This window comes from Terrapene carolina, unplaced genomic scaffold (genome assembly GCF_002925995.2).
Source record: "Terrapene carolina triunguis isolate 2854851 unplaced genomic scaffold, T_m_triunguis-2.0 Scaffold558, whole genome shotgun sequence".
NCBI classification, from domain to species: domain Eukaryota; kingdom Metazoa; phylum Chordata; order Testudines; family Emydidae; genus Terrapene; species Terrapene triunguis.
This window is the reverse complement of record NW_020664909.1, coordinates 2,891,910-2,915,712: the sequence shown is the minus strand read 5'-3', so window position 1 is coordinate 2,915,712 and position 23,803 is coordinate 2,891,910. Positions and strand designations below refer to the sequence as shown.

Sequence of the window (23,803 nt, the reverse complement as noted above, 5' to 3'; positions counted from 1 at the left end):
CAGTGGAATGGCGCAGACCTGCAGACGTGCGTCACCCGTCCCCGCTGCCCCGGTGCCAGGAATGCCCAAGCCACTCTCTGTGTTTGGCACTGCTCCAGTGGTTCAACCCGCCGGTCCAGAGAGCCCCATTACTGGTTGCCGGAACGCCAGTATGGTTCACTGTTGGTGTGCTGACGTTCCCCTGTGCGGAGGCCTACTCGCCCCTGTTCCCACTCGATGGACTGCTCGCTAAGCATCAGGCATAGATCGCCGGGTTACCATCGCTGATCTGCCGAACGCCACTATTGGTCACCAGAATTGCAGCGCCAAGGGTCACCGCTCTCATGGAAATCTTCAGCGGAGCTCCAGGGTTGGCAGCAATGGGACCGGGGTTGACAGACGGCCTTGGCATCATCCTGGTCCCCCAGACGTGGACCTTCCTCCTTGGGCTCTGATAGCGAGGAAGAGTCCCTACCAGTGGGTCAAGGCCACCCATCAGAGGCACCGTTTTCCCCCGCAGCATCTCCTGGTGCAGTGTGGCCTCAGGGCCAGTGGCCTGCCCCCTGGCACCTCTGGTAAACATCCTGGGGGTTTCCACAACCCTTGCAGAGGCATAAGTTGGTCTCAGGGGCATCAGATAAGCAGTCAGTGATGGTCTCCCACCCGCCCCCCCAACACAGATGTAACCCTAGAGAGAACCCCACAGTCACCCGGCCACAGTGGAGGTGCCCATGCAGGAGACGACGGAGGTGGCAGAACCGCCGGTGCCTGCCTCCTCTTCATGCTCGCCTGATGAGGCGATTACGGAGCCCTCTCACCCAGTCCCTCAGGATGACACCCACACTCATCAAGAGCTCTTAAAAAGGGTCGCTTCAAACCTGGTGCTTGAAGCCGAGGAGTTGGCAGAGCCCTCAGACTCCCTCTTCGACGTGCAGAGTTCAGCGGCCCTGCCAGGGTGGCATTGCCCGTGCACGAGGGAGTGGCGAAAATTACTAAGACTCTGTGGCAGAAGCCTTCATCACTGCCCCCCATTTCCAAGAGGGCAGACAATAAATACTATGTCCTGGCTAAGGGGTACGAATATTTGTATGTGCATCCTGCCCTAAGCTCTCTGGTTGTGTCCGCAGTCAATGAGCATGACAGACAGGGCCAACGCCAAAACACCCAGAAATAAAGAGGCAAAGCGGCTCGATCTTTTTGGAAGAAAAGTTCATTCGACTTCCAGCCTCCAACTGCGAGTGGCCAATCACCAGGCCTTACTTGGCTGCTATGATTTTAACATCTGGCAGCCCATGGCCAAGTTCTCGGACTCGCTGACAGAGGAGCCCAGGAAGGAATTCCTGGCTATTCTCGAGGAGGGCAAAGCGGTGACAAGGGCAGCCCTCCAAGCGGCCTCAGATGCAGCAGACTCTGCAGCCCGAACTCTGCCTGTCCCCTTTCCTCCCTGTCTGGGCCTCCATAATGTCGGACCGATGGGTCCTCAGCACTGTGGCTCAGTATACCCTCCGGTTGGGGGTGCAGGCTCTGGGGTGGGGCTGGGGATGAGGGGTTTGGGGTGCAGGACTGTGCTCCGAATTGGGATTGAGGGGTTGGAGGGCAGGAGGGGGATCAGGGCTGGGGTAAATGGGGTGTGGAGAGAGGCTCAGGGGTGCAGGCTCTGGGCGGCGCTTACCTCAAGCGGCTCCCGGAAGCAGCAGCATGTCCCTTCTCCGGCTCCTACACAGAGGCGCGGCCAGGCAGTTCTTTGCGCTGCCCCGTCCGCAGGCACTGCCCCTGCAGCTCCCATTGGAGCGCCGGAGGCGGCCATTGGAGTGTGTAGGAACCGGAGGGGGGGCCATGCCACTGCTTCCGGGAGCTGTATGGAACAGCCCCCAACCCTGCTCCCTAGCTGGAGCACTGGAGCGGGGCAAGCCCCAGACCCTGCTCCCCAGCGGGAGGTCGAAGGCTGGCTTAAAATGGCTGGCGAGCCGGATCCGGCCTGCAGGTCGTAGTTTGCCCACCCCTGTTATACCCTGTAAAACCTGTATTAAGAGATCACTCTTCTCTGTCAATCTCTGTTTTAAAAGACTACCCCTCCCCAAAGTATTCCAAACATCATAAGTGTTCTGCTTGCCCTTAAGTAGACAATAATCTTTGTTAAACAACCAACTTTTCTTGGCCCTTTGATACGCTTTCCTTTCTGTAATAATGTGTGGACCTTCAAAATGACTCTGTGAAGTAATGTACTTGAACTTTCCATGGGTTTTTAGGAGCTGAGGGTTGGGCCATATATCATTTAGAAGGTCATTTCTTCTTAGGATTTACAATCAAATCTCAGATTTTATCTATCTCCTTAATGTTGCAAGGTATCAATGATCGCCACACAGGCAATATGTAGGCTTTTTTTTTTTTTTGTAGATGTGCTAGAAGTGTAGTAATAAACTCCGTGAGTAGAACTCACTAATTTTACAATTTATGTATTAGTGAATATACTCATTCATTGACTGGGTCAATCTATTGTTTTTACAATAACCATCCAGAGCATATTGTAGCCTAATTTAAGGCCATCAATCTACAATCCTTACTCAGGCAAACCTCCCATTGAAGCTAATGGAGGGTTTGCCCAAATAAGGACCGCAAGATCAGATCCTAAATAATTATTTAATGCCTGTATTCCATAATAAAAATGTGGATATGCAGATGTCTTTGTAATGACACGACGATATTCCCATATGTATTACTGTGGGTCTCCTAACCAAGGGTGGATTAAGGGATAATCTAGCTGCTTCATACTGAGATTCCAGTTTAATGCCAATCATGCAGTATTAAGCTCCACAAGTTTGCTACAAAATTGAATGAGAGGTCGATGGCTTTAAATTGCATTTTAAAATGTAAACATGAAGGTGGGGGAACGGCACGGTATGCTTCTAATTTTAGATTTTGACATTTATGAGCCGTTGATGATGATTATATTTTGTAAAGTAGAAAAGATTTTTAAAATTGCAAGCCCAGAAAAACAACTGAGAGATTACTATTCAAAAGTCATCATTTGCCAGTAGTTACTACACAGTGGTATCTGACATGCTGCAGTTATTTACTGTTCTAAATTTAGAAAACATATATAGTGTCTTAAACAGCGTGTTAGCTGCACAATTGGGTTGGGTGTTGACCATGCTGGCAGTGGTTTTCTGAAACGCTTCGCCTTGTTAGCATGTGTTGATCCTGCTGGGAAAGAGTTAAGTGGGTTCTGCTGACTCACTGAGACAGGGGGCTTGTTTCCCCACCTGGATATAAGAGGAGTGTGAGTGGCTTTCTAGAGAAATTAAAGGGAGCAAAGATATAGGTTGGGGCTGGGCAGTCTCTCTCTGCCAATGGTTTTCAACCTTTTTTCATTTGCAGACCCCTAAAAATTTTCAAATGGAAGTAACAAGGAGTCCGGTGTCACCTTAAAGATTAACATATTTATTAAGCTTTCGTGGGTAAAAAACCTCACTTCTTCAGATGCAAATGGAAGTGCGGACCCCTTTGGAAATCTTAGACATAAGCTCTGGACCCTCAGAGGTCTGCAGACCACAGGTTGAAAACCACTGTTCTATGGTAATGACAATCTTTCGTGGACCCCTTAGACATAGTCTGTGGACCCCGAGGGGTCCGCAGACCTCGGTTGAAAAACACTGCTCTAAGCAGCTAAGCTTTGGGGGCGTGGGGAGGGGGTGGAGGGGGCTTGCACTAAACTTCATTATCTTATTCCTAAATGTTTTGTTCATAAAGCCATATCACAGGAAAGGGTTGAGGTTTTGACTCTACGCAATATGTTTTAGAGCAGGTTGGGAAAGCCACCTGTTTACAGTCCTGTATCAGAAAGAAAGAAAAAGAGAGAGAGAGAGAGAGTGTGTGTGTGTGTGTGTGTGAGAGAGAGAGAGAGAGAGAGAGAGAGCATAATCTGCTCTATCCAGAGTGACAGCATATAGTACATGTGCCATCACATCAAAATACTGCTGGTAGGTTTTATTTTAAGCCTGCTGGCCTTGACCAGGTTTAAGTGATCTAAAGAGAGAAGCATTTTGGTAAAATACGTTTTTGCGATACAGCATTCATGTGTCACATTATAATAAACGATTAAATCATAAAATCATAGAATATCAGGGTTGGAAGGGACCTCAGGAGGTCATCTAGTCCAACCCCCTGCTCAAAGCAGGACCAGTCCCCAACTAAATTATCCCAGGCAGGGCTTTGTCAAGCCTGACCTTAAAAACCTCTAAGGAAAGAGATTCCACCACCTCTCTAGGTACCCCATTCCTAAACATCCCCCACTGCAACTTGAGACCATTACTCCTTGTTCTGTCACCTGGTACCACTGAGAACAGTCTAGATCCATCCTCTTTGGAACCCCCTTTCAGGTAGTTGAAAGCAGCTATCAAATCCCCCCTTGTTCTTCTCTTCTGCAGACTAAATAATCCCAGTTCCCTCAGCCTCTCCTCATAAATCATGTGCTCCAGCCCCCTAATAATTTTTGTTGCCCTCCGCTGAACTCTTTCCAATTTTTCCACAGCCGCCTTGTAGTGTGGGGCCCAAAACTGGACACAGTACTCCAGATGAGGCCTCACCAATGCCAAATAGAGGGGAATGATCACGTCCCTTGATCTTCTGGCAATACCCCTACTTATACAGCCCAAAATGCCGTTAGCCTTCTTGGCAACAAGGGCACACTGACTCATATCCAGCTTCTTGTCCACTGTAACCCCTAGGTCATTTTCTGCAGAACTGCTGCCTAGCCACTCGGAATGGGGAGAGGGATTATTAATAGGCTACTGAAAATTATTTGTTCTGTGAATTTATGAAATATTAATGTTCAGAGTCTTCTTATCTGATCTCAGACCATCTCCCCACATCACAGTGTGCACACATGGTCCATGTAGGAATAGGAAGTTAGCATTAGTTATGTAGGTGTGATGGGGAGGCATGTGTGCAGTGTATAAGCTGTCCTTGCTAGCAGCTGCTGTGCTTGTCCCGTGCACTACTTCTTCAGTGTACACCTGCCATTCCATGGTGCTACAAAAGGTACAGGAAGTGAAGGTGGGAGCTGTGACCCTGCTTCTCCGTCGGCACTAGCTCAAAGAATTAAAGGGATGGTCCCACTTAAGGGCTTCTGAACCCTAGGAAGAAATGGAGGGCAGGGTGGAGGAGGAGAGCAAAATAGCTGCAATGGCCTAGTGCAAATTGACTTTTTAAACAGCTAGCTAACCTTTCTCTAACTTAGCTGTTTCTAGAGATGTCACTTCTTTGTGGCTGAACTATAATTCTTCTTTTTCAAAGCCTGGCTCTTTTTAAACACATGAAATGTACTGGATCAATACATAGTGACATTAGTAAAAACTCAATTTTCTTTGCACAAGGTTCCTAATGTACTGCACCAACTGCAGAATGGCAGATTTTGCATCTTTAAAATTTTCTCTGTACCTTTAAAATACTACCAACGTTCATGTTTGCATGACAGAAGGTCGCAAGGATACTTTAAAAGATGCCATAAACACAGTTTAAATACAAGAAATGGCTAAGGCTGTGAAACAAACTGACCAAGACCAGAAAAGATTTGGTCTGCCTAATATTTTTGTGAATAAGTAATTTAGTAAAAAGATCCTACAAATGTAAAGCTAACACCTAGAAAATGTATAATTCTGGTATCCCACACGTTACTCAGCACCATGTTAAGCTCTGCGTATTGGGGATAGAGCTAGGATTGGATTGGTTAGCGTTGGGATTGGATCCGTTCTGTGTAGTCGTGCTGTAGCATTGGTAAAGCCTTATTAAATCCATTGCTGGGAAACCTCAGTCCTTTGCATGGAAGGTGCACAGTATTTTGTTTGGATCCTATATCATTTTTATTTGTAATAAATGTACTTTGTTGTACATCATATTTTAACACTTTATTTGCTGGCCTTCCATTGCCCTTGCTGTGATGCTGCCATTCATTAATATTCCATTAGAATCAATAGACCATCATCATTATTGATGTATTTGGTTTCAGTCATGCTCATAATGTGCTAGACACCTCTAAACACGAAATAAGACACAGTCCCCCTGTCCTAAAAGACAAACAGACAAAGGGCCCCACACTAAGTAGAATGGTCATGGCGGTAGTTGGCCATGTTTGGTAATACATTTTAATAATAAAATGAACTATTTTTTTATAATATAAAATTTCCAAGTACTCACAACCTAGCTATAATCAACCTTGGAAACCCTTGCACATCCTAGTACATTGTTCTGTACAGTGTAACCTGTATTGAGTACCACCTCCTCTAGGCCAGCCCTCTCTCTTAAGGAACCATCTTAAAGAATCCCTAAGGTTTCCAGTACTTTTTTTTTTTTAACCTTAAGTTAGATCTGCTTGTACTAGGCAACCTATTTTTGTTGGTCTCTTGGATGGTTGCTTAAAACAGGTCTCATGCTATCCTAATACTGCACAGTAAAGAATGATATCATAGCTTTTTAATTGAAAAGTGTAATTGTTCCTATTTACACTGATAATGAAAGAAGAAACTCCACGTTTCTAGGTGGTGCTCTTATATAGGTAATTACATTATAATGTGCCCAGGTAAATACCTTACCAAGCAGATCCACTGGGATACAGCATTGCTCCAAAACTGCTGTCTGGTGTTGCTTGTTCGAACTTCTACATGGACAGCTTGTCCCACCACGCTGCTATGCTAGCAGCATGGTTTGCTCTCCATTTCTACAAACCTGCAGAGTTGAGTGAAGAAACTCCTGTGACTACATCACAGAAGCGAATGTTGATAATGCCATGTGATTTTTCCATTCAAAAATCTGAAAAATACTCAGGGGAGCTGCTTGTGGAGTGCAGATACTCCCTTGCCTCCAATATGATACAAGTAGAAGATTCCCCCCCGCCTCACGTCAGTCACTCATACAAACCAGCCAAGAATTGTAATCTAATCAGAACCAAGTGAATTTAATCTTTAATTGTATTTAAAAGACGCATGCATTTTTGAATTCACAAACTCAGCAGAATTAACACTTTATTTCCTGAGATGTGAGAGTGAAAAGGAAAAAGTTAGTTATAACCCTCATCTGATCTCTAGCATGGACTCTGTAGGATAGCAGAGATTGAATCTAATGTATGTTTTTTGGATTCACTTTTGTCGTATTCAGTGTGTGTATATTAAAAAAATCTCTACAAGATTGTTGAAAAGATACCGGTCAAGATTTTCAAAAGTGACTAGTAATTTTGGGTCCTTGAGAGTGCTTAAAAGGTCCTGATTTTCAGAAGGCGCTGAGCATATATCTGAAAATCAGTGCCCTTTAAGGTGATTCAGGTTGAGCACCCAAAATCACTATTCACTCTTGAAAAATTTGGCCAGTTTATTTTCATCAGGTGCTTTAATAATAAATATACAACTTGCTGTCTGTGTTATCAATGTTAAAATATTTCTGGGAGAAAATTTTTGGATATTAAATAAATTCCATTTTAATTCTTCCCTCAACCTACTTGGAATGTCCTTTTTTTTCCAGAAACTGTCCTATATGAAAGAAGCAATGGACGGGTGAGTATTTACACTGCCCTGCACTTTATACTATCAGGTAACAGCTATAAAGCTGAGTCGTGACATTTTGTAAATCTTTCTCTCGTTCTGGTTTCTCGCCAGTGCCTGCAGCGATTGGTCCTGTGGGTAAGTCATTTTTACTTTTTAAAGCTTGTGGCCAGACCCTGCTTAATTTAGTTTACACACTGCAGATTTTGTTGTTAGTCTTAAGCGATAAAGGGTGAAATTCACCCTAGCGCAGAGGACTCAGAAGGACTTAAGTAGTATGGGAATCGCTTGTGACAGCAACAGGCAGAGTGTCCCAGCATGGCTGGCATGCTCAGAGCATCTCAGCCTGCCTAGTAAAGGGCCTGTATTTTTGCTTGAATGAGCACAATACTTAGTTGTGTCCAGCCAGGCAAATATAGTGTCTTTACCAGAGAGGTGAAGAGATTAGTGCGGGATCTGAACTGGGGAAAGAGCCATGTCAGTGTGGCCTGTTTTTGTAGCATAGTACTCTGGCCAGTGACTCAGCCAGTTTGTACTTGGTGAGCCCTTCATGCTGGGAGACTTGAAACTCTAGAGATGGCTCTGGGCACCCTTGAAAATTGGATCCATTAACATTCTGTTTAATATTTTTATATATGTTTAAAATGCCATAAGAGGTGTGCTCTAAGCATGTTATTACAGGGAGTTTAGCTGCATGGCTCCTGTTGATTTTAATGGGGGGATCTCTCACTTAAAACTCTGTGTAATGCTAATGACATTTTTATGGTAAATATAAATAGTGCACATGATGGGGAAATGAGTCACTGAAAAGACTTTTAAAAAAAACAAAGGTAATTGTTCTCCTAACGATGGCATAACCACAATATCACACACAAAAATGTAATAACAGAGGTGACTATAATGGCAGGACTTAAACTAAAAATGAAAGTCTCTACATTCAAAGAACACCTCCCCCCCCCCCCCCCCGCACTTGGCTGCTCTGACATACACCCCATAAAAACCAACTGACTTCAGTGATGTTTCAGGAGCTGTAAATCTGTTCAGAATTGGCTTGCCATCCTGCTTTCCCTTGTGCCACTGAAGATTTCATTTTTGTAAAACAAATATTCTGGCCAATTTAATTCATTTTAGGCATCTTAAACTTTGTGTGCCTGATTTTTCTCTCACTGACATCAGTTTTATCTCAGTGTAGCTCTTACATTAATGGAGTTATTTCTGATTTACACTTGCATGAAAGAGTTCAGAATCAGGTAATGGGATTTGTCTCAATTTGAAGGTTGGAAGTTTTAGGGAAAAAATAAAATCTGCATGGGAAGCTTTGATTTAAAAGAAATTAAAAATCTCTTCATAATAATTGCTCTACAAAACTGTACTAAAAGCAGAGAAATGTGACAGGACTAGAAATAACTACTAATGAAATAGGGTTAAATGCTGCCCTGGGATACACGGATCCATGCACGGTGATGACTTCTGCCTCACACTGCTCCTTTCTGAGGGCAGAAAGGGGGGTGCATAATGTTTTGTTTAAAGTGAACTTTACACTAACAGCTGCCTTAAGTAGCACTCTGTGACATAGGCATTGTAAAGGAGACTGATAACCAGCTGGCTAGCTAATACAATTGAGTGCATCGGATGGATTTACTGTGTCTCATTTAAAGTAAAAAGAACAGGAGTACTTGTGGCACCTTAGAGACTAACAAATTTATTTGAGCAAGCTTTCGTGGGCTACAACTAGTCCACAAAAGCTTGCTCAAATAAATTTGTTAGTCTCTAAGGTGCCACAAGTACTCCTGTTCTTTTTGCAGATACAGACTAACACGGCTGCTACTCTGAAACCTGTCATTTAAAGTAGGTGTACTAAACATGTTGCAGTCAACCCAGTGTAAATTACTCTGAGAATAAATGGACACAAATCAGACATCAAGAATTATAACATTCAAAAACCAGTTGGAGAACACTTCAATCTCCCTGGTCACACGATTACAGACCTAAAAGTCGCAATATTACAAAAACAAAACTTCAAAAACAGACTCCAACAAGAGACTGCTGAATTGGAATTAATTTGCAAAGGACACCATTAAATTAGGCTCGAATAAAGACTGGGAGTGGATGGGTCATTACACAAAGTAAAACTATTTCCCCATGTTTATTTTTCCCTCCTACTGCTCCTCACACCTTCTTGTCAACTGCTGGAAATGGACCATTTTGATTACCACTACAAAAAGTTTTTTTTCTCTCCTGCTGGTAATAGCTCACCTTAACACATCACTCCTGTTATAGTGTGTATGGTAACACCCATTGTTTCATGTTCTCTGTGTGTATATATCTTCCTACTGTATTTTCCACTGCATGCATCCGATGAAGTGGGTTTTAGCCCACGAAAGCTTATGCTCAAATACATTTGTTAGTCTCTTAGGTGCCACAAGTACTCCTGTTCTTTTTACTCTGAGGCTGTTCACAGCAGAAAATTAGAGTTGGCTTTCTCATGTCTCTTACTGGAATCAATGGAGTGTTCTCCTTTTGTACTTTTTTCATTTAACTTTCTTTTTTAACATTTTAACTCTACAACATTCCACCCCTCCCTCAAATTTGTAGTTTACTTTGCATTTGGAGATGATGCAATGTATTGAAACTTAGTCTGGCAGAACAAAAATGTGATGTAAGAATTAAGTCAACTAACTACTAGGCCAGTGGTTCCCAAACTTGTTCCGCCACTTGTGCAGGGAAAGCCTCTGGCGGGCCGGGCCGGTTTGTTTACCTGCCGCGTCCGCAGGTTTGGCCGATCGCGGCTTCCAGTGGCCGCGGTTCGCTGCTACAGGCCAGTGGGAGCTGCTGGAAGCGGCGCGAGCCGAGGGACGTACTGGCCGCTGCTTCCAGCAGCTCCCATTGGCCTGGAGCAGCGAACCGGAGCCACGATCGGCCGAACCTGCAGACGCGGCAGGTAAACAAACCGGCCCGGCCCGCAAGGGGCTTTCCCTGCACAAGCGACGGAACAAGTTTGGGAACCACTGTACTAGGTGATAATGTGAAGGGGCACATGTCATATGAATTTGCATTTGGAATTTGTCTTAGACAGATTTGTTGTGGACCAGGTGTCAGCAGGAAGAGATTCACTATAATGTACTTCAGTATATTCAAAATACACAAAATCTTTATTAAGCATTAGAGAACCAAGTCCAGAATGTGGCACCTGAAGCCTTCATTGAACTTTGGATCAGAATTTTGATGTGGGCTTACTTTTGTAAGGGCCAGAACCAGAAGACCAATTCTAAATACCTTTGAATTAGGAATGGGGTTTGTGATTCAATCCCATCTCAAAACACACAATTTCTCTTCATATTCTCCATATGTCTGTTGTATTGTATTGTATTAATCATGTAGATATTTTCAACCAATGTTGGTTAGCTTTCAGTTGGTCACAAGACAAAAAATGGCTTTTGCTGTTGACCTCTGAAGTGGGCCATGATTTAGCCTGGACACTCACTGACATTTGATGTGGACACTCAGATGAAGAGGCAGGATAGCATGGTATCCAGCTCCCATAAGCAGCTAACAAGAAGAGCTGATCACCTCTCACTGCAGAGACAAATGGGATGCCTCCACTGATGTCTCCCATTGAAGGCACAAGCTGGCTGGCTCTCCTAATGACTTCTGCACATAAGGAGCTAAGTGGTTATCTTGGGAGTCCTTAGTGGTCCTTTAGGAAGAGCAGATGCCCCAACCCTCTCCAGCCTTCAGAAGGAGTCAGCAGGCGGACTCAATCTTGCCTGCTGAGAGGAACTGTTGTTCTGTACTCAAGTCCTTTGTGCACATAAGGACTTTGGTGCATAACTAGGGTCCTACCAAATTCACGGCATGAAAAACGCGTCATGGACCATGAAATCTGGTCTCCCCCTGTGAAATCTGGTCTTTTGTGTGCTTTCAGTTTTCATGGAGGAGACCAACGTTTCTCAGATTGGGAGTCCTGACCCAAAAGGGAGTTGCGGGGGGGTTGCAAGGTTATTTTAGGGGGGATTGTGGTATTGCCACCCTTACTTCTGCGCTGCCTTCAGATCTGAAGGCAGCTCCCTGCCAGCAGCAGCATAGAAATAAGGGTTGAAATATCATACCATGCCATCCTTATTTCTGCGCTGCTGCCTTCAGAGTTGGGCAGCCAGAGAGTGGCGGCTGCTGATTGAGGGCCCAGCTCTGCAGGCAGCAGTGCAGAAGTAAGGGTGGCAATACCAGACTATGCCATCCTTACTTCTGCGCTGCTGCTGGCGGCGGAGCTGCCTTCAGAGCTTGGCTCCTGGCCTGCAGCCACCGCTGCCAGCAGCAGCACAGAAGTAAGGGTAGCAGTACCACAACACCCCCTACAATAACCTTGCGACCACCCTCCCCCACAACTCCCTTTTGGGTCAGGATTCTTACAGTTACAATACACCTCTACCTCAATATAACGCTATCCTCGGGAGCCAAAACATCTTACCGCATTATAGGTGAAACCGTGTTATATCGAACTTGCTTTGATCCACCGGAGTGCGCAGCCCTGCCCCCCCGAAGCACTGCTTTACCGCGTTATATCGGATCGCGGTATATCGAGGTAGAGGTATACCAAGAAATTTCAGATTTAAATAGCTGAAATCATGAAATTTATGATTTTAAAAATCCTATGACCTTGAAAGGGACCAAAATGGACTGTGAATTTGGAAGGGCCCTATCCATTATGTTTTCTGCTCAAAAGTCTTGTGCTGTGGCTGAGGTACCAGCCCCAATGTTGTTGGCTATTGTCCCACATTTCTCTCTATTGATCCCTGGCTCAGCTGATGTTTTGAGGTAAATTTCATGCATATAGGGGGGCCAGTAACCCGCCTCAGGTCAGGTGTACCTAGTGCAAACCTACAGAGCAGCCATAGAGAGTTCACTATGTAGTTTTACTGATCATATTGCTAAGTCCCTGCATTGTGATACAAATGTATATTTGTTGTGTTAAGTCTGTTTCTGGGCAGACATACGTGTCAGGATATCTCTGAGGTTTGCTTGCTTGCTTGGTTTCTTGCCTTGTGTGCTTGATTTTTGGATGCAGCTTCCTGCCAAGATACACTTGTATATATTATGACATAAGCAGCACCTCGTTTTGCGTGAAGCTTTGGGAAAAAGAAGTGGTGGTATTCTCCCTGTTGACTTTTGATAGGACTTTGTTCTTGGCTGTGGGGAGAAGGGAAGCAGACAGGCTGACATCCTCTGTAACCTGTATGACGTAACCTCTCTCTCCCCCCGCCCCCATGTACATCATCTTTGGTATAGGAATAGGCGGTGCACTTCCTTTACCAACCTGGGTAGTCTAGGTTGAAGGTCTGTGGTGTAACAAGTATCCTGTATTTTAATAAACCGCTCAGTGTGCCTGGCTCGATTTTACTCCAGGATCTCATAGACTTTAAGGCCAAAAGGGACCAACATGATCATCTAGTCTGTCCTCTGCACATTGCAGGTCACAGAAGCTCACCCACCCCCTCCTGTAATAGACCCCCTAACCTCTGGCTGAGTTACTCAAGTTCTCAAATCATGGTTTAAAGACTTCAAGTTACAGAGAATTCACCATTTACTCTAGTTTAAACCTGCAATTCACCAGTGCCCCATGCTGTAGAGGAAGGCGAAACCCCCCTCCCAAGAATCTCTGCCAATATGACCTGGGGGAACATTCCTTCCTAACCCCAGATCTCTATCTGTCTTGATACTTACATGGCCTTCATTACTGTTGTATCAGAGCATCTTGCAGTATTTAATCTCACAACACCTGTGAGTTTGGGAAATACTATTAACCCCATTTTACAGATGGGAAGCTGAGACACTAAGCGGCTTGCCTGGGGTCACATAGGAAATCTGTAGCATAGCAGGGAATTGACCCCGGGTCTCTTGAGTCCTGTGCCAGTGCTCTAATCACTGGACCATCCTTCTTCTTTGTCACATAGTGTCACTTAGATTTTGCAATCTGGTCTTTTTTGCTCATGGCTAAGAATGTAAGGAGGTTTTCTATTGGTTCCTGTTCTTCTGATTGTGACTTCCAAAGCATTGTTCTGGGGACAAGAAACTAAAACAGTATTATATTTTTGTGAATTTTGATCAATCTTCCCTCCAGTAAACAAAAAGCTCCTGTGTTTGTGGCTTTACATTCATATTTATGTTTCGGCAGAAAAATGGAGCTCAAATCAGAATCTCATGAATCCTACAGTAATATCTTCTATAAGTCTAACTCCAACAGCATTCAATAATAATAAAAAAACACATACTTTCATAGAAAATTTTAAACAAAGCTGTAAAATTGAAGTTTACTAAATTTCCTAAGATACCTTGTATAATCTCATGTAGTTGCAAAAAAAGTGAGTGTATATGGGTGGAAAAAAACTGGTTTCAGCAAGTTAAGTGCTTGGGTAGTTTAGTGGAGCCAACAGAAAAGGTAGCTTATGGTTGTTGCATAACTTATTTCCAGGAATAGCTTGCAGTCAGTCTGGCATTACACACAGTTATGTAATGCCAGGATGAAAGTTGGTTCCAGTAAAACTACCACTTGCAGTCATGTAAGATTAACCATCAGTAGCAATGGTTCACACTATAGAATAAATAGGACTTGAGTCCACCCTATCATGTAAGCATGGTGTAAAAATGCCCAAGTCCTTTCTACACTAACACTCCACCATTGCTGTTTCCCTGTGTTTAGCTGCATGACTCCTACATTTATTAATAGGAAGTCCCGTGGTTAAATCCCATACACCATTACAAAAATATGTAACCCTTCCAAATTGAAACTCAGACAGGAACTTTTGTTCCTCTTTTCAAACATTATTGTTTGTGTTCTTATGTGAAAGTATTTTTATTTTTAGTGGTTCATTCAGCTTTTTTGCTGTCTAGATCAGCAACCCTTAACAGAATGATCAAACATGTTTGGACTCCTTTTGAGCCTCATAATTTTAAAAAGTAAAGAAAAAAAAGTGCATAGTATGAACAGCTGTAAAATATATATAACTTGTGCAACAACCATAAGCCATATACATATTCATTCATTCATTCATATATATTTAACAATTGTTCATAATATGCACATTTTTTCTTAACTTTTTAAAATTATGAGGTTCAAAATGAGTCAGAAAATTTGTGATAATTCTATTAAGGGATCTCCCAGGAGGGAGATGAGAGGAAGAGGCCCAGGGAGGACAGCCTTAAGTAGTCTTGGTTGCCAGGTTACTGGTAGCTAAAAGGGCCCTGGGTCGGAGCCCGGTAGAGGGGGAGGGCCCGGGCTCCCCTCCCCACAAGCCCATTGGCAGTCCAGGGTTGTGGCCGTGACCACTAGGCCACGCTTCCCAACCAGACCCTGAGCGGAGACCATTACAGAGCTATTGGGATCATTTTATTTCATATTAGAGAGCTGGGGACATGGGACACTTAATTATTCTTAAATCAATCAAACAAGCAAAAAAAACCCAGAGAGAGAGAAAAATCTTAACTACTAATTTATTTTTAAAATTACACAAAAGACATCAATGGTATCACAGATGCACCATCATATGACAGATCCGAAGCGTTGCTTTGCCGTTAACTAGAGGCCTGGATCCAGCAAAGCACTCAAGTATGTGCATCTCATGACTTCAGTGGGTCTATACATGTTTAGGTGTTTTGCTGGTTTGGGACCTATAAATACACAGAAGATCTCTTTAGACCCTCTCAGAAGGCAGGGGGAAAATCTGTGACATGACTGATGTATCATAAAAGAAAAAGAACCTATTTTGGGGTACACTCTTCATGAGAACTGTTTGCTTAAAAGGACTTTCTTTAGCCCCAGTTCAGCTTTTGGATGCCCCCAGGGCTGTGCCTTTGGACCATCACTGTCTAGGATCAAGTAGTTAACAGAACTATATGGTCTGAAACCAGTTATTTCTGCCAAGGCACCATAGTGCAGCATTGCTCATCCTTCATTTTAAACTTCTGTTTGTGTGCTCCTTCCTGCTTCTCCATACATACATTATATATTTGTATATTTTGCTTAATGCTCAGCCATGCTGGTCCAGGGCTTCACTTGTGCAGGTAGGACAACAGAAATTACATTTTTGTCATGTGTTCTTTTCTCAAGTTCACAATGGCCCAACAAATGCCTAAATTCTTCCCACTGAAGTCACAGGGTTGCCTGAATATAACTAAGGGTAGAATTTGTCCCAGTGATTTCAGGTTTGGGTGAACTTCAGCATGTATTGATCCAATGATTGAAAAAGGGTAAAGGAGAATTTGCATCTATATTTACCATGAAGGGCAATATACATTTGATGGTCACTAAAACATTGAATCAATATATGTATTGTTATGTACATTCTAAATGTCTTCATCAGAACATCTGGAAATATCTCCACTGTAGCCAGGAGTTTCTCGAGTACCCATTTTTATTAAATTAACATTTTAAGATAGGAGTCCAGAAATAAATATTGAGTACTGGCAAATCAATCAGGAAACACAAATTTGCATATGCAATGTGGTTGGTTAACATTGTTCTTAAAACCAGTGTTGTAGGCCTCTGATGTGAAAAACCGCATTAGTTAGCTGGGCGAAATTCATCCCTGATGTTACTTCATTGATTTCAGTAGGGTCATACCCGAGATATACTTGGACCCTGACTTGCGTTTTCAGCCAGTTGTGAGTGAAACTTGTGTGTGTAACAATACCATTTATTTCCTATTATAATAATCAAATCTTTCTGCTTGTCAATATGCATGTCTGGGTCACGGGCACTTTAATTAAAAAATTTAGCATAAAGTAGGTTGTTGTTGCTATAGAAGTTGATCTTGACATTACAGAGTCTGTTTGGTCCTCATTTTATCAATTGTCCAGTCTTGGAAAGAGAGTTGTCCAGTTAGTGTTTAATGAGATTTAATTGGCTATATTTTAACAGAGAAAGGCCTTTTCTGCACTGGTGGAGCTGCATGAGCTCATGCACCTTGTGTAGATGTGCTGCTCCAATATAAACTGTGGCTTGCACCAACATGATTTCTAACCAAGGGGACAAAGGTCAGAGTTACAATTTGGGGAACTTCTGTAGTTGAAAATACCAGGCTCTGTACCTAGATGTCATTTGAAAATTTCTGCCAGTGACCATTTTACAAATAAGAGCTACTGCCATCCTCCCCATCTACTACCACCACTGTGGCTGCTTCCAGCATTCTTCCTGTTTTCTCCCCTCGTGGTTGCTTCCCTGTGCCTGCAAACCAGAGACTTCCCCCTCTGACCGTGTAGTCCCCTCTTCCACTCCCTCCCAATGCTTTTTTCTCTCAGCAGCTGCTGGCTCCATCTGCCCCCATGCTCCTTGGAGTTGAGAGGAGGTGGCAGCAAGAATTGGAACAAGCTGCTACTGAGAGGAAGAACAGGCCACTTTCATTTAGGTGCCTGTGTAAGCATTTAGAATCCTAATTTTAGGCAATTGCAATTTGGAAATGTTGGCCACTGAAAAATAAAAGTAGAGTTTATAGTGTAGCATTCTCTGCATTTTTCTGGTCTCCCTTGAGAAAAACGTCTTCAAAAACTCCAGCAAATCAGCTAAAAATGATCTTCCAGTAAATCATGGGGATTAAAGTAATAAAACAGTCTTATTTCCTTGCTCTGCCACTGACCTGCCTTGTCACCATATGCAAGTCACTTCACCTCTCTGTGCTCCTGCTTTCTTTATGTAAAAGGAGGTTGATGTGAGGCTTAATTAAGATTTGTAAAGGGTTTAGAGCAGGGCTTCTCAAACTTCATTGCACTGTGACCCACTGCTGACAACAAAAATTACTACAATGACCCTGAAGCCTGAGACTGCTCAAGCCCCATTGCCCCGGGTGGAGTGGGGAGCAAAGCCTGAGCCCCACCACCCTGGGGGGCGGCAAAGCTGAAGCCAAGGGCTTCAGCCCCAGGCAGGAGGCCTGTAACCTGAGCCCTGTGACCCAGGGCTGAAGCCCTTGGTCCCAGGCAGTGGGGTTTGGGCTCGGGCTCAGGTTTAGGCTTGGGCTTCAGCCTCGGGCCCCAGCAAGTCTATTCCTGGGGGAATTCTGCGCCACAGCGCATGCACAGAATTTATGTCCCCCACAAATTTCTTTGCTTCCCCACAGAAAAATGACTTTCTGATGGGGAACCAAAGGGAAGCCGCAAGAGTGGTCATCTGACCCTCCCCAGCAGTATGTTTTGGGTGCCCAGGGCAGCCAGCAGAGAGGTAAATCACTGTGGGGCAGAGAGTGGGACTGGGGAAGACCCAGCTGGTAGCTCCTACTCTGCACTGGGCTCAGCTTCTAGTCCCAGCTGGGCTGGGGAGGACGGGACTTCCTCTTCCCCTGCACAGCATTTGGGGCTGGGTCAGACCCACCCCCAGATTTCTCTTCCAGTTGCAGGAAGCTCTGCAAACTCTGTCTCCCACCCACTTCCTGCACCCATCACTCCTCAGCTGCAGGGGGAGGAAGCTACAGGGAGCTGCTTCCTGATCCGCCCAACCCCCGTGCATCCAGACTCCCTCGTACCCAGACCCTCCTGCTGAGCCTCACCCCCCTCTGCCCTCAGAAATCCCACCTGATGAGCCCAACTTCCCCTGCACCTGGCCCACCCCACTGAGCCCCAACCAGCTGCATCTGGATCCCCACCCCACTGAGCCCGACTCTCCAAGCATCTGGACTCCCCACTGACCCCCCTACACACCCAGACCCCCTTGCCAAGCTCTACCCCCCACACACAGACCCCTCCCCCCCGCTGAGCCCCAACCATCTTCATCTGGACCCCTCTGCAGAATCCCATTACTGTTGCAGTCAGAACCCCACAATCCCCTGTGCATCCAGATCCCCCCACTGACCTGCCCACACCAAGATTGCCCCACACCCAACCCTCTCAACCCACACCTGGATCCCCCACACACTTGGATCCTGCCTTGCTGAGCCTGCCTGCCCACACCTGGTGCACCTGGCAAGGAGGGGCAGGGCCTGAGGAGTTTCTGGGGCAAGCCCAGTCCTTGCGCTGTGTCAGGGTTGGGTGTAGCCTCACCACTCAGTCCGTGTCCCGGGGGGAAGCTGCACAGTGATCTGCCACCTCTGTGCAGCCAGTGGCCTGTGCTCCCCAGTGCCATACTGGAGCCTTCAAATTTATTTGACAAATAAAATTTTCAGAATTTTAAAATGTTGTGAGCAGAATTTTTATTTTTTGGCGCAGAATGCCCTCAAGAGTACAAGTCTAAGCCAGCCCTGGCGACCCCACTAAAATGGGGTGGCGACCCACTTTGTGGTCCCGACCCACAGTTTGAGAACCACTGGCTTGAACACTTGTGGGAAGTGAATTTTTGGTTTGCACATTCCATCCAATACTTTGGGAAAGTTAATTTCAAATTTGCTTTCTGTGAACACTGCATGAGAAATATGACATTTAGATGCTATAGAGACAGGTGCCTTAGAAAGAAACCTGATTGTGGACTTGATCTAATGCCCTTTGAAGTCATTGGGAGTCAGAACCTGAACAGATTAGAAGCATTTGATCAGGAAACAAGATAGCTCCGATTTCAGATTTAGAATAGGAAGCAACTAAATAAACAAAATTGATTCAAATTTATCAATTGCAATTAAGAAAGTCACAATTTGTTCACTGACATTGCATGAACAGAAAAAGAAGCAAAATTTGTAGACTAAGTTACGTTATATATTATTCTTTCAGCTCTAATCACCACTTATCTTATAGTCTTTGTTTGAATAGTTTTGGTATGCTAACCAGGTGCAGCTTTCCAGATCTCAGGAATCTTGCCACTTATTTTCTTGAAAGTCTAAATGTATCAAAAAGAAGTCACAAATTATCTGACCTTAAGTCCTTTAAAATCCATAGATTATGTAGACCTGGGACTTTGTCCACGTTAAGAACAAGAGCATTCGGTCTGTAATCATTGCCTTTGTTACCTGCAGGCTATTTATAGTAACACCTCTTCTACACTACCAGGAAATGTTATCTCTAGTCTGGGCATCTGTCCAACTCTTCCTTATGTAAAGACCAGTCAAAATCAACAGATCCACAAATGACTGTACTTACTGCTCTCATCACCAGACTATATTACTTTCAACAAACTTCATCTCTTTGTTAGATCACTTTGTGGGCTGGTGTCCATAGCTCTGGACTGTGCATTGATTTGATCCCCTTAAACATTTCACAATATTTCTATAATATGATTAATGATCATTTCAGTGATAACGTCTACTGTATTTGTAGCTAGTGGGGATGGTTCCTCTGCCTGCTGCTGAAAACAGGTGACAAATACCAGGACTTGGAAGCAAATATAAACAGCTGTATCTCATGTCTGTAACCTGCACTTTTGAGGGTTTTTCTGAGACTCATTGGCTTACTGCTCAGGAAAATATTTTGAAGTCTTGTTTAATCAATATTTTCTGCTTTTCTAACCAGGATTTTTTTAAGAAGTGCCATCCAAAGACAGCCTGGATGTTACTGAACAGGCATGAGAAACAGTTACTTTGCCACTCCCCAAACTTAACGTTTTCTGGGCTAAGATGATCACAACAACTGCACAGAGCTGGCCTAAGGATACTGGGAAGCTTTAGCGAGATAAGTCCTTGGGATAAACAGCAAACTCAACGTACTCATTTTACAACACTATGTGTGTGTGTGTGTGTGTGTGTGTATGTATCTTTAGGTAATTCCAGTCTCCTGCTGCAGAGGTGAAGCCCAGCTGCTTGTGTTTTTTAACATTAGCAACCTGTTCACATCAGTTTTATGTTTTCAAGGTTATCTTCTCCAGGAAAAGGATTAGACACATTAAAAATTAAAGGAAGAAAGCCAAGGATTTTTCACTTTCTAGTTCCTCCATTATTAGTGTGAGTGGACCCAGGGGCTTCTCACGTCCCAAATGTCAGCAGTGTTGACAACAAAGACATGTTTGATCTTGATAAAGTTCAGCTTAGAGTATACCGTGTTTCCCCGAAAATAAGACAGTGTCTTATATTAATTTTTGCTCCCAAAGATGAGCTAGGTCTTATTTTCAGGGGAGGTCTTATTTTTCTTGTCCTGGCGGCGGCCTTATATTCCGGGGTGGCCTTATTATGGGGAGGTCTTATTTTCGGGGGATGCCTTATATTACAGCGAGAGGCAAAACTGGAAGTAGGTCTTATTTTCGGGGGATGTCTTATTTTCGGGGAAACAGGGTAGCTGCATAATTTGAAGCATTTAGTCAGGCTCCATTTTGTGTGTGTGTGTGTGTGTGTGTGTGTGTAGGAGAATTTTCAGCATTGTCTCCAAACTCACAGGACTATTCCCAGTTCAGTGGCAGCAGATGCCCCAGCCACGGAAATGGTATTAAATAGAACAAATGGGAAATGGTGTTCCAGGCAGGCTGCTGCAAAGAAGACCAATTCTTTTTCAACTACTTGAGCCCCACTATTGTTCTGATTCCCCTAAATTTAGAGAGTATATTATAGTTCTGATTTAAAACAAAAAACTTATTGGAACTCAATTTTTTTCTTGTCAAATGTTTGAAAGATGAACAATGAAGAGGGTTGGCATAGAGAAAAATCACAGGTTTTACAATTGTCCATTATGACCTCAAGTTAGCTAAATACTTCAATATACATATTTAACATAAACTTAAAGGATGTGAGGAGTCTTAATGACTTCACTTAATGACTACTCATGTTCTTAAGAAACTTGCTGATTAAGGGCCTATGTGGAATCATGACTTAGTGTAGAGTCCTGCCATTCTTTGAGGAGTGATCTAAGGTCCAATTTTTTATCTTTATTTGGACAAAACAACCACTGACTTCAGGGGGAATTTTGCCTGAGTAAAGACTGCAGGATAAAGCCCCAAGTAAGTCATAGAATCTTTGGGGTTAAAACCAATATGGGGGGAAAAAAGGATGTTCTCAAAATAAACATTAAAATGCATTAAAATTCACAATTTTGAACTCTTAGCATGTTCTTGTTGAAGGGAATTTTTTCAATTGAAAATTGTAAACTGCAAGATGATCAAGAAAAAATGTCTCAGGTAGTGTCTTATGTCTTAGAAGTATATCAGGATGAACTCTTCCTGCTGCAATGTTCATTTTATGGCACAGATATTACAACCAATGAAATAGAATTTTTCCCTTCAGTTGAAAGAAATATTGCAATCCAATAAACACTCATGATTTTCCTAAATTGATCACTGAATTAGAAGCTCTCTTCAGAGTTTATAGCCCAATCTTAAAGATTTGCTGTATTTATCCAAAAAAGTACCTTACCTGCAAATCAAGTATTGTTGTATTCACTAAGGGCCTGGTCCTGTGAGATGCTGAGCATACCCTAAACTCTCATTAGCTTCAGTACAGATCCAGCAGCTTGCAGGATTAGACTAAAAATCGCTCCGGCTTACAACCAGAGCCGTGCAAAACTTGCTGGTTCCCTTTCACATTGAGAAATTTTCATCTCATTTTGTTTGGGGTGGTTTTGTTTTTCATGTTTGGCCAAAGTTTTGGTTTTGAACCCCCCTAGTAATTTGAATATGAAACTCAGCTGAAACTGATGAATTTTACATAATTTTGACCGCAAATGACTGGGACAGAAGACATACGAGCAACTTCAGTTTTGCTGCATGACTTTAATCCAGTTCTGATCTTTGTTATAAACTTCAGTGTGTTTTAAATTAAACATGGTCTCTCCAGCAGAATTCATGTCTTTGGCTGATTTGTATAACTTATCTGTTCATTAAATAAATCAAACCCTCACCTCCCCCCGCCCAGCTCCCTAACTGCAATGGGTTACCTAAAGTTTGCTCTTTTGTCAGTCTTATGTATAACGGATGTATGAAATGGAGAGGTGCTGAGTGTCTTGTACTTGTTCCCATTGACTTTAGTGGGAGTGGCTAGTGCTCAGCATCTCTTGGGTTTTGGCATCTCTTTGGTCTCTAATGTCTATACCTGAAAGGTTTTGAGTACCCTCAAATCCCCCTGACATCAATGGTGCATTCTTCATCTTGCAAGCTGAGACCTTAGATTCTAAGACCTGTGGGCATGGACAACATCTTCATCTTTGAACTTTTCAGCACTCAACATACAGTAAACGTGCAACGTTATTTCAATCATCTATTTATTTCCTCAGCTGTGGTAGAAAAGAGCAGACTATGACACCTTTTCCCGAGCCTCACAGTGTTAACTTCCTTGTGAGAGGCATTTTTTTAAGTTTGCAGACCCTCACAGGCTGTCACTGGTGTCTTCACATTGTCTCTGTGTGCTGTTCTCATTTGTTTCTCCTGCAAAGACATTAAAAGGCTAGATGCAATTAATTTTGTAAATCAAGTCAGTTGGTATGAAGGGAATTTAACTTCTTTCTGGAGGCACTTTGCATCTTGCAGGATCAGGCTCAAAGTCCGAATAACATAAGACGTCACTTGATTTTCAGGACTCCTAAGGACCCATAGCTCCATTTCAAATCAATGGGAACTTCGGGTGTTCTGCTCTTCCGAAAGTTAGAACAGTTGTATTCTCGTCAGGCAATATTGCTGAGGCTGCAACTCAACATCATCACTGTATGAGCACAGTTTGACTCCTGCAACCATAACTGACTGTAGTGAGGTTGCGCGGTTTGCAACTGAGGCCAGATTTGATTTCTGATATATTTATTCACTCATCTTTGGCTAAATCCAGCTTTAAAGTCAGTAGGTATGTCTACACGGCAGCTGGGAGGTGTGAGTCCCAGTGCAGGTAAACAGATTTGAACTAGCTCTGCTTGAGCTAGCACGTTAAAAATAGCCATGTGTGTGGCAGCTCAGGCTAGCTGCCTAATTCCAAGCCCTCCTGACCCCCTGGGTCCAAGTTTGGGTGTCTAGTCCAAGCCACCACCTATGCCACAATGTTTTCACTGCTGTCTTTAGCATGCTAGCTGGAGTGCTGGGACTCACCCCTCCTAGCTGCAGTGTAAACATACACAACGAGACTGAGTAAGGCAAGGAGGACTGGCCCATAATATAAAGCAAGGTTTGTGTTGCTAAGCTTTCTAAGTTGATGTGTGATAGGTGTTGTGCAGATGCAAGTGACTCATTACCAAATTGCTGCTGATAATTAAAATGTAAAATCTGCTTTTTATGAAGTTGTCAGTAAAGTAATACATGGAGAATTTATTCTGCAAACGTGCCTTTTGATTTGGTAATAGATACTCAGGCAGGGCCGGCACCAGGCAACCAAGCACATGCTTGGGGCGGCGCCTGGTAAGGGGCGGCCAATCTTGGGGTGGCGGGGGGCAGTGCGGCGCGGCATTCCGCGGGGGGGGCGGCGCGGCGCTCGGCGGGGGGGGCG

General features: G+C 43.8%; 1 protein-coding gene across 1 annotated transcript in view; it reads left to right on the top strand.

Moving 5' to 3' along the window:
- IMPG2 (interphotoreceptor matrix proteoglycan 2) overlaps positions 1-23,803 on the top strand; it is an 87,591-nt gene that overhangs the window by 31,244 nt on the left and 32,544 nt on the right. The window contains exons 4-6 of the mRNA XM_029913251.1: positions 7,492-7,523; positions 7,626-7,649; positions 13,981-14,068. Coding sequence (XP_029769111.1) covers positions 7,492-7,523; positions 7,626-7,649; positions 13,981-14,068 — 144 coding nt within the window. The remainder of the gene's footprint in view (positions 1-7,491; positions 7,524-7,625; positions 7,650-13,980; positions 14,069-23,803) is intronic.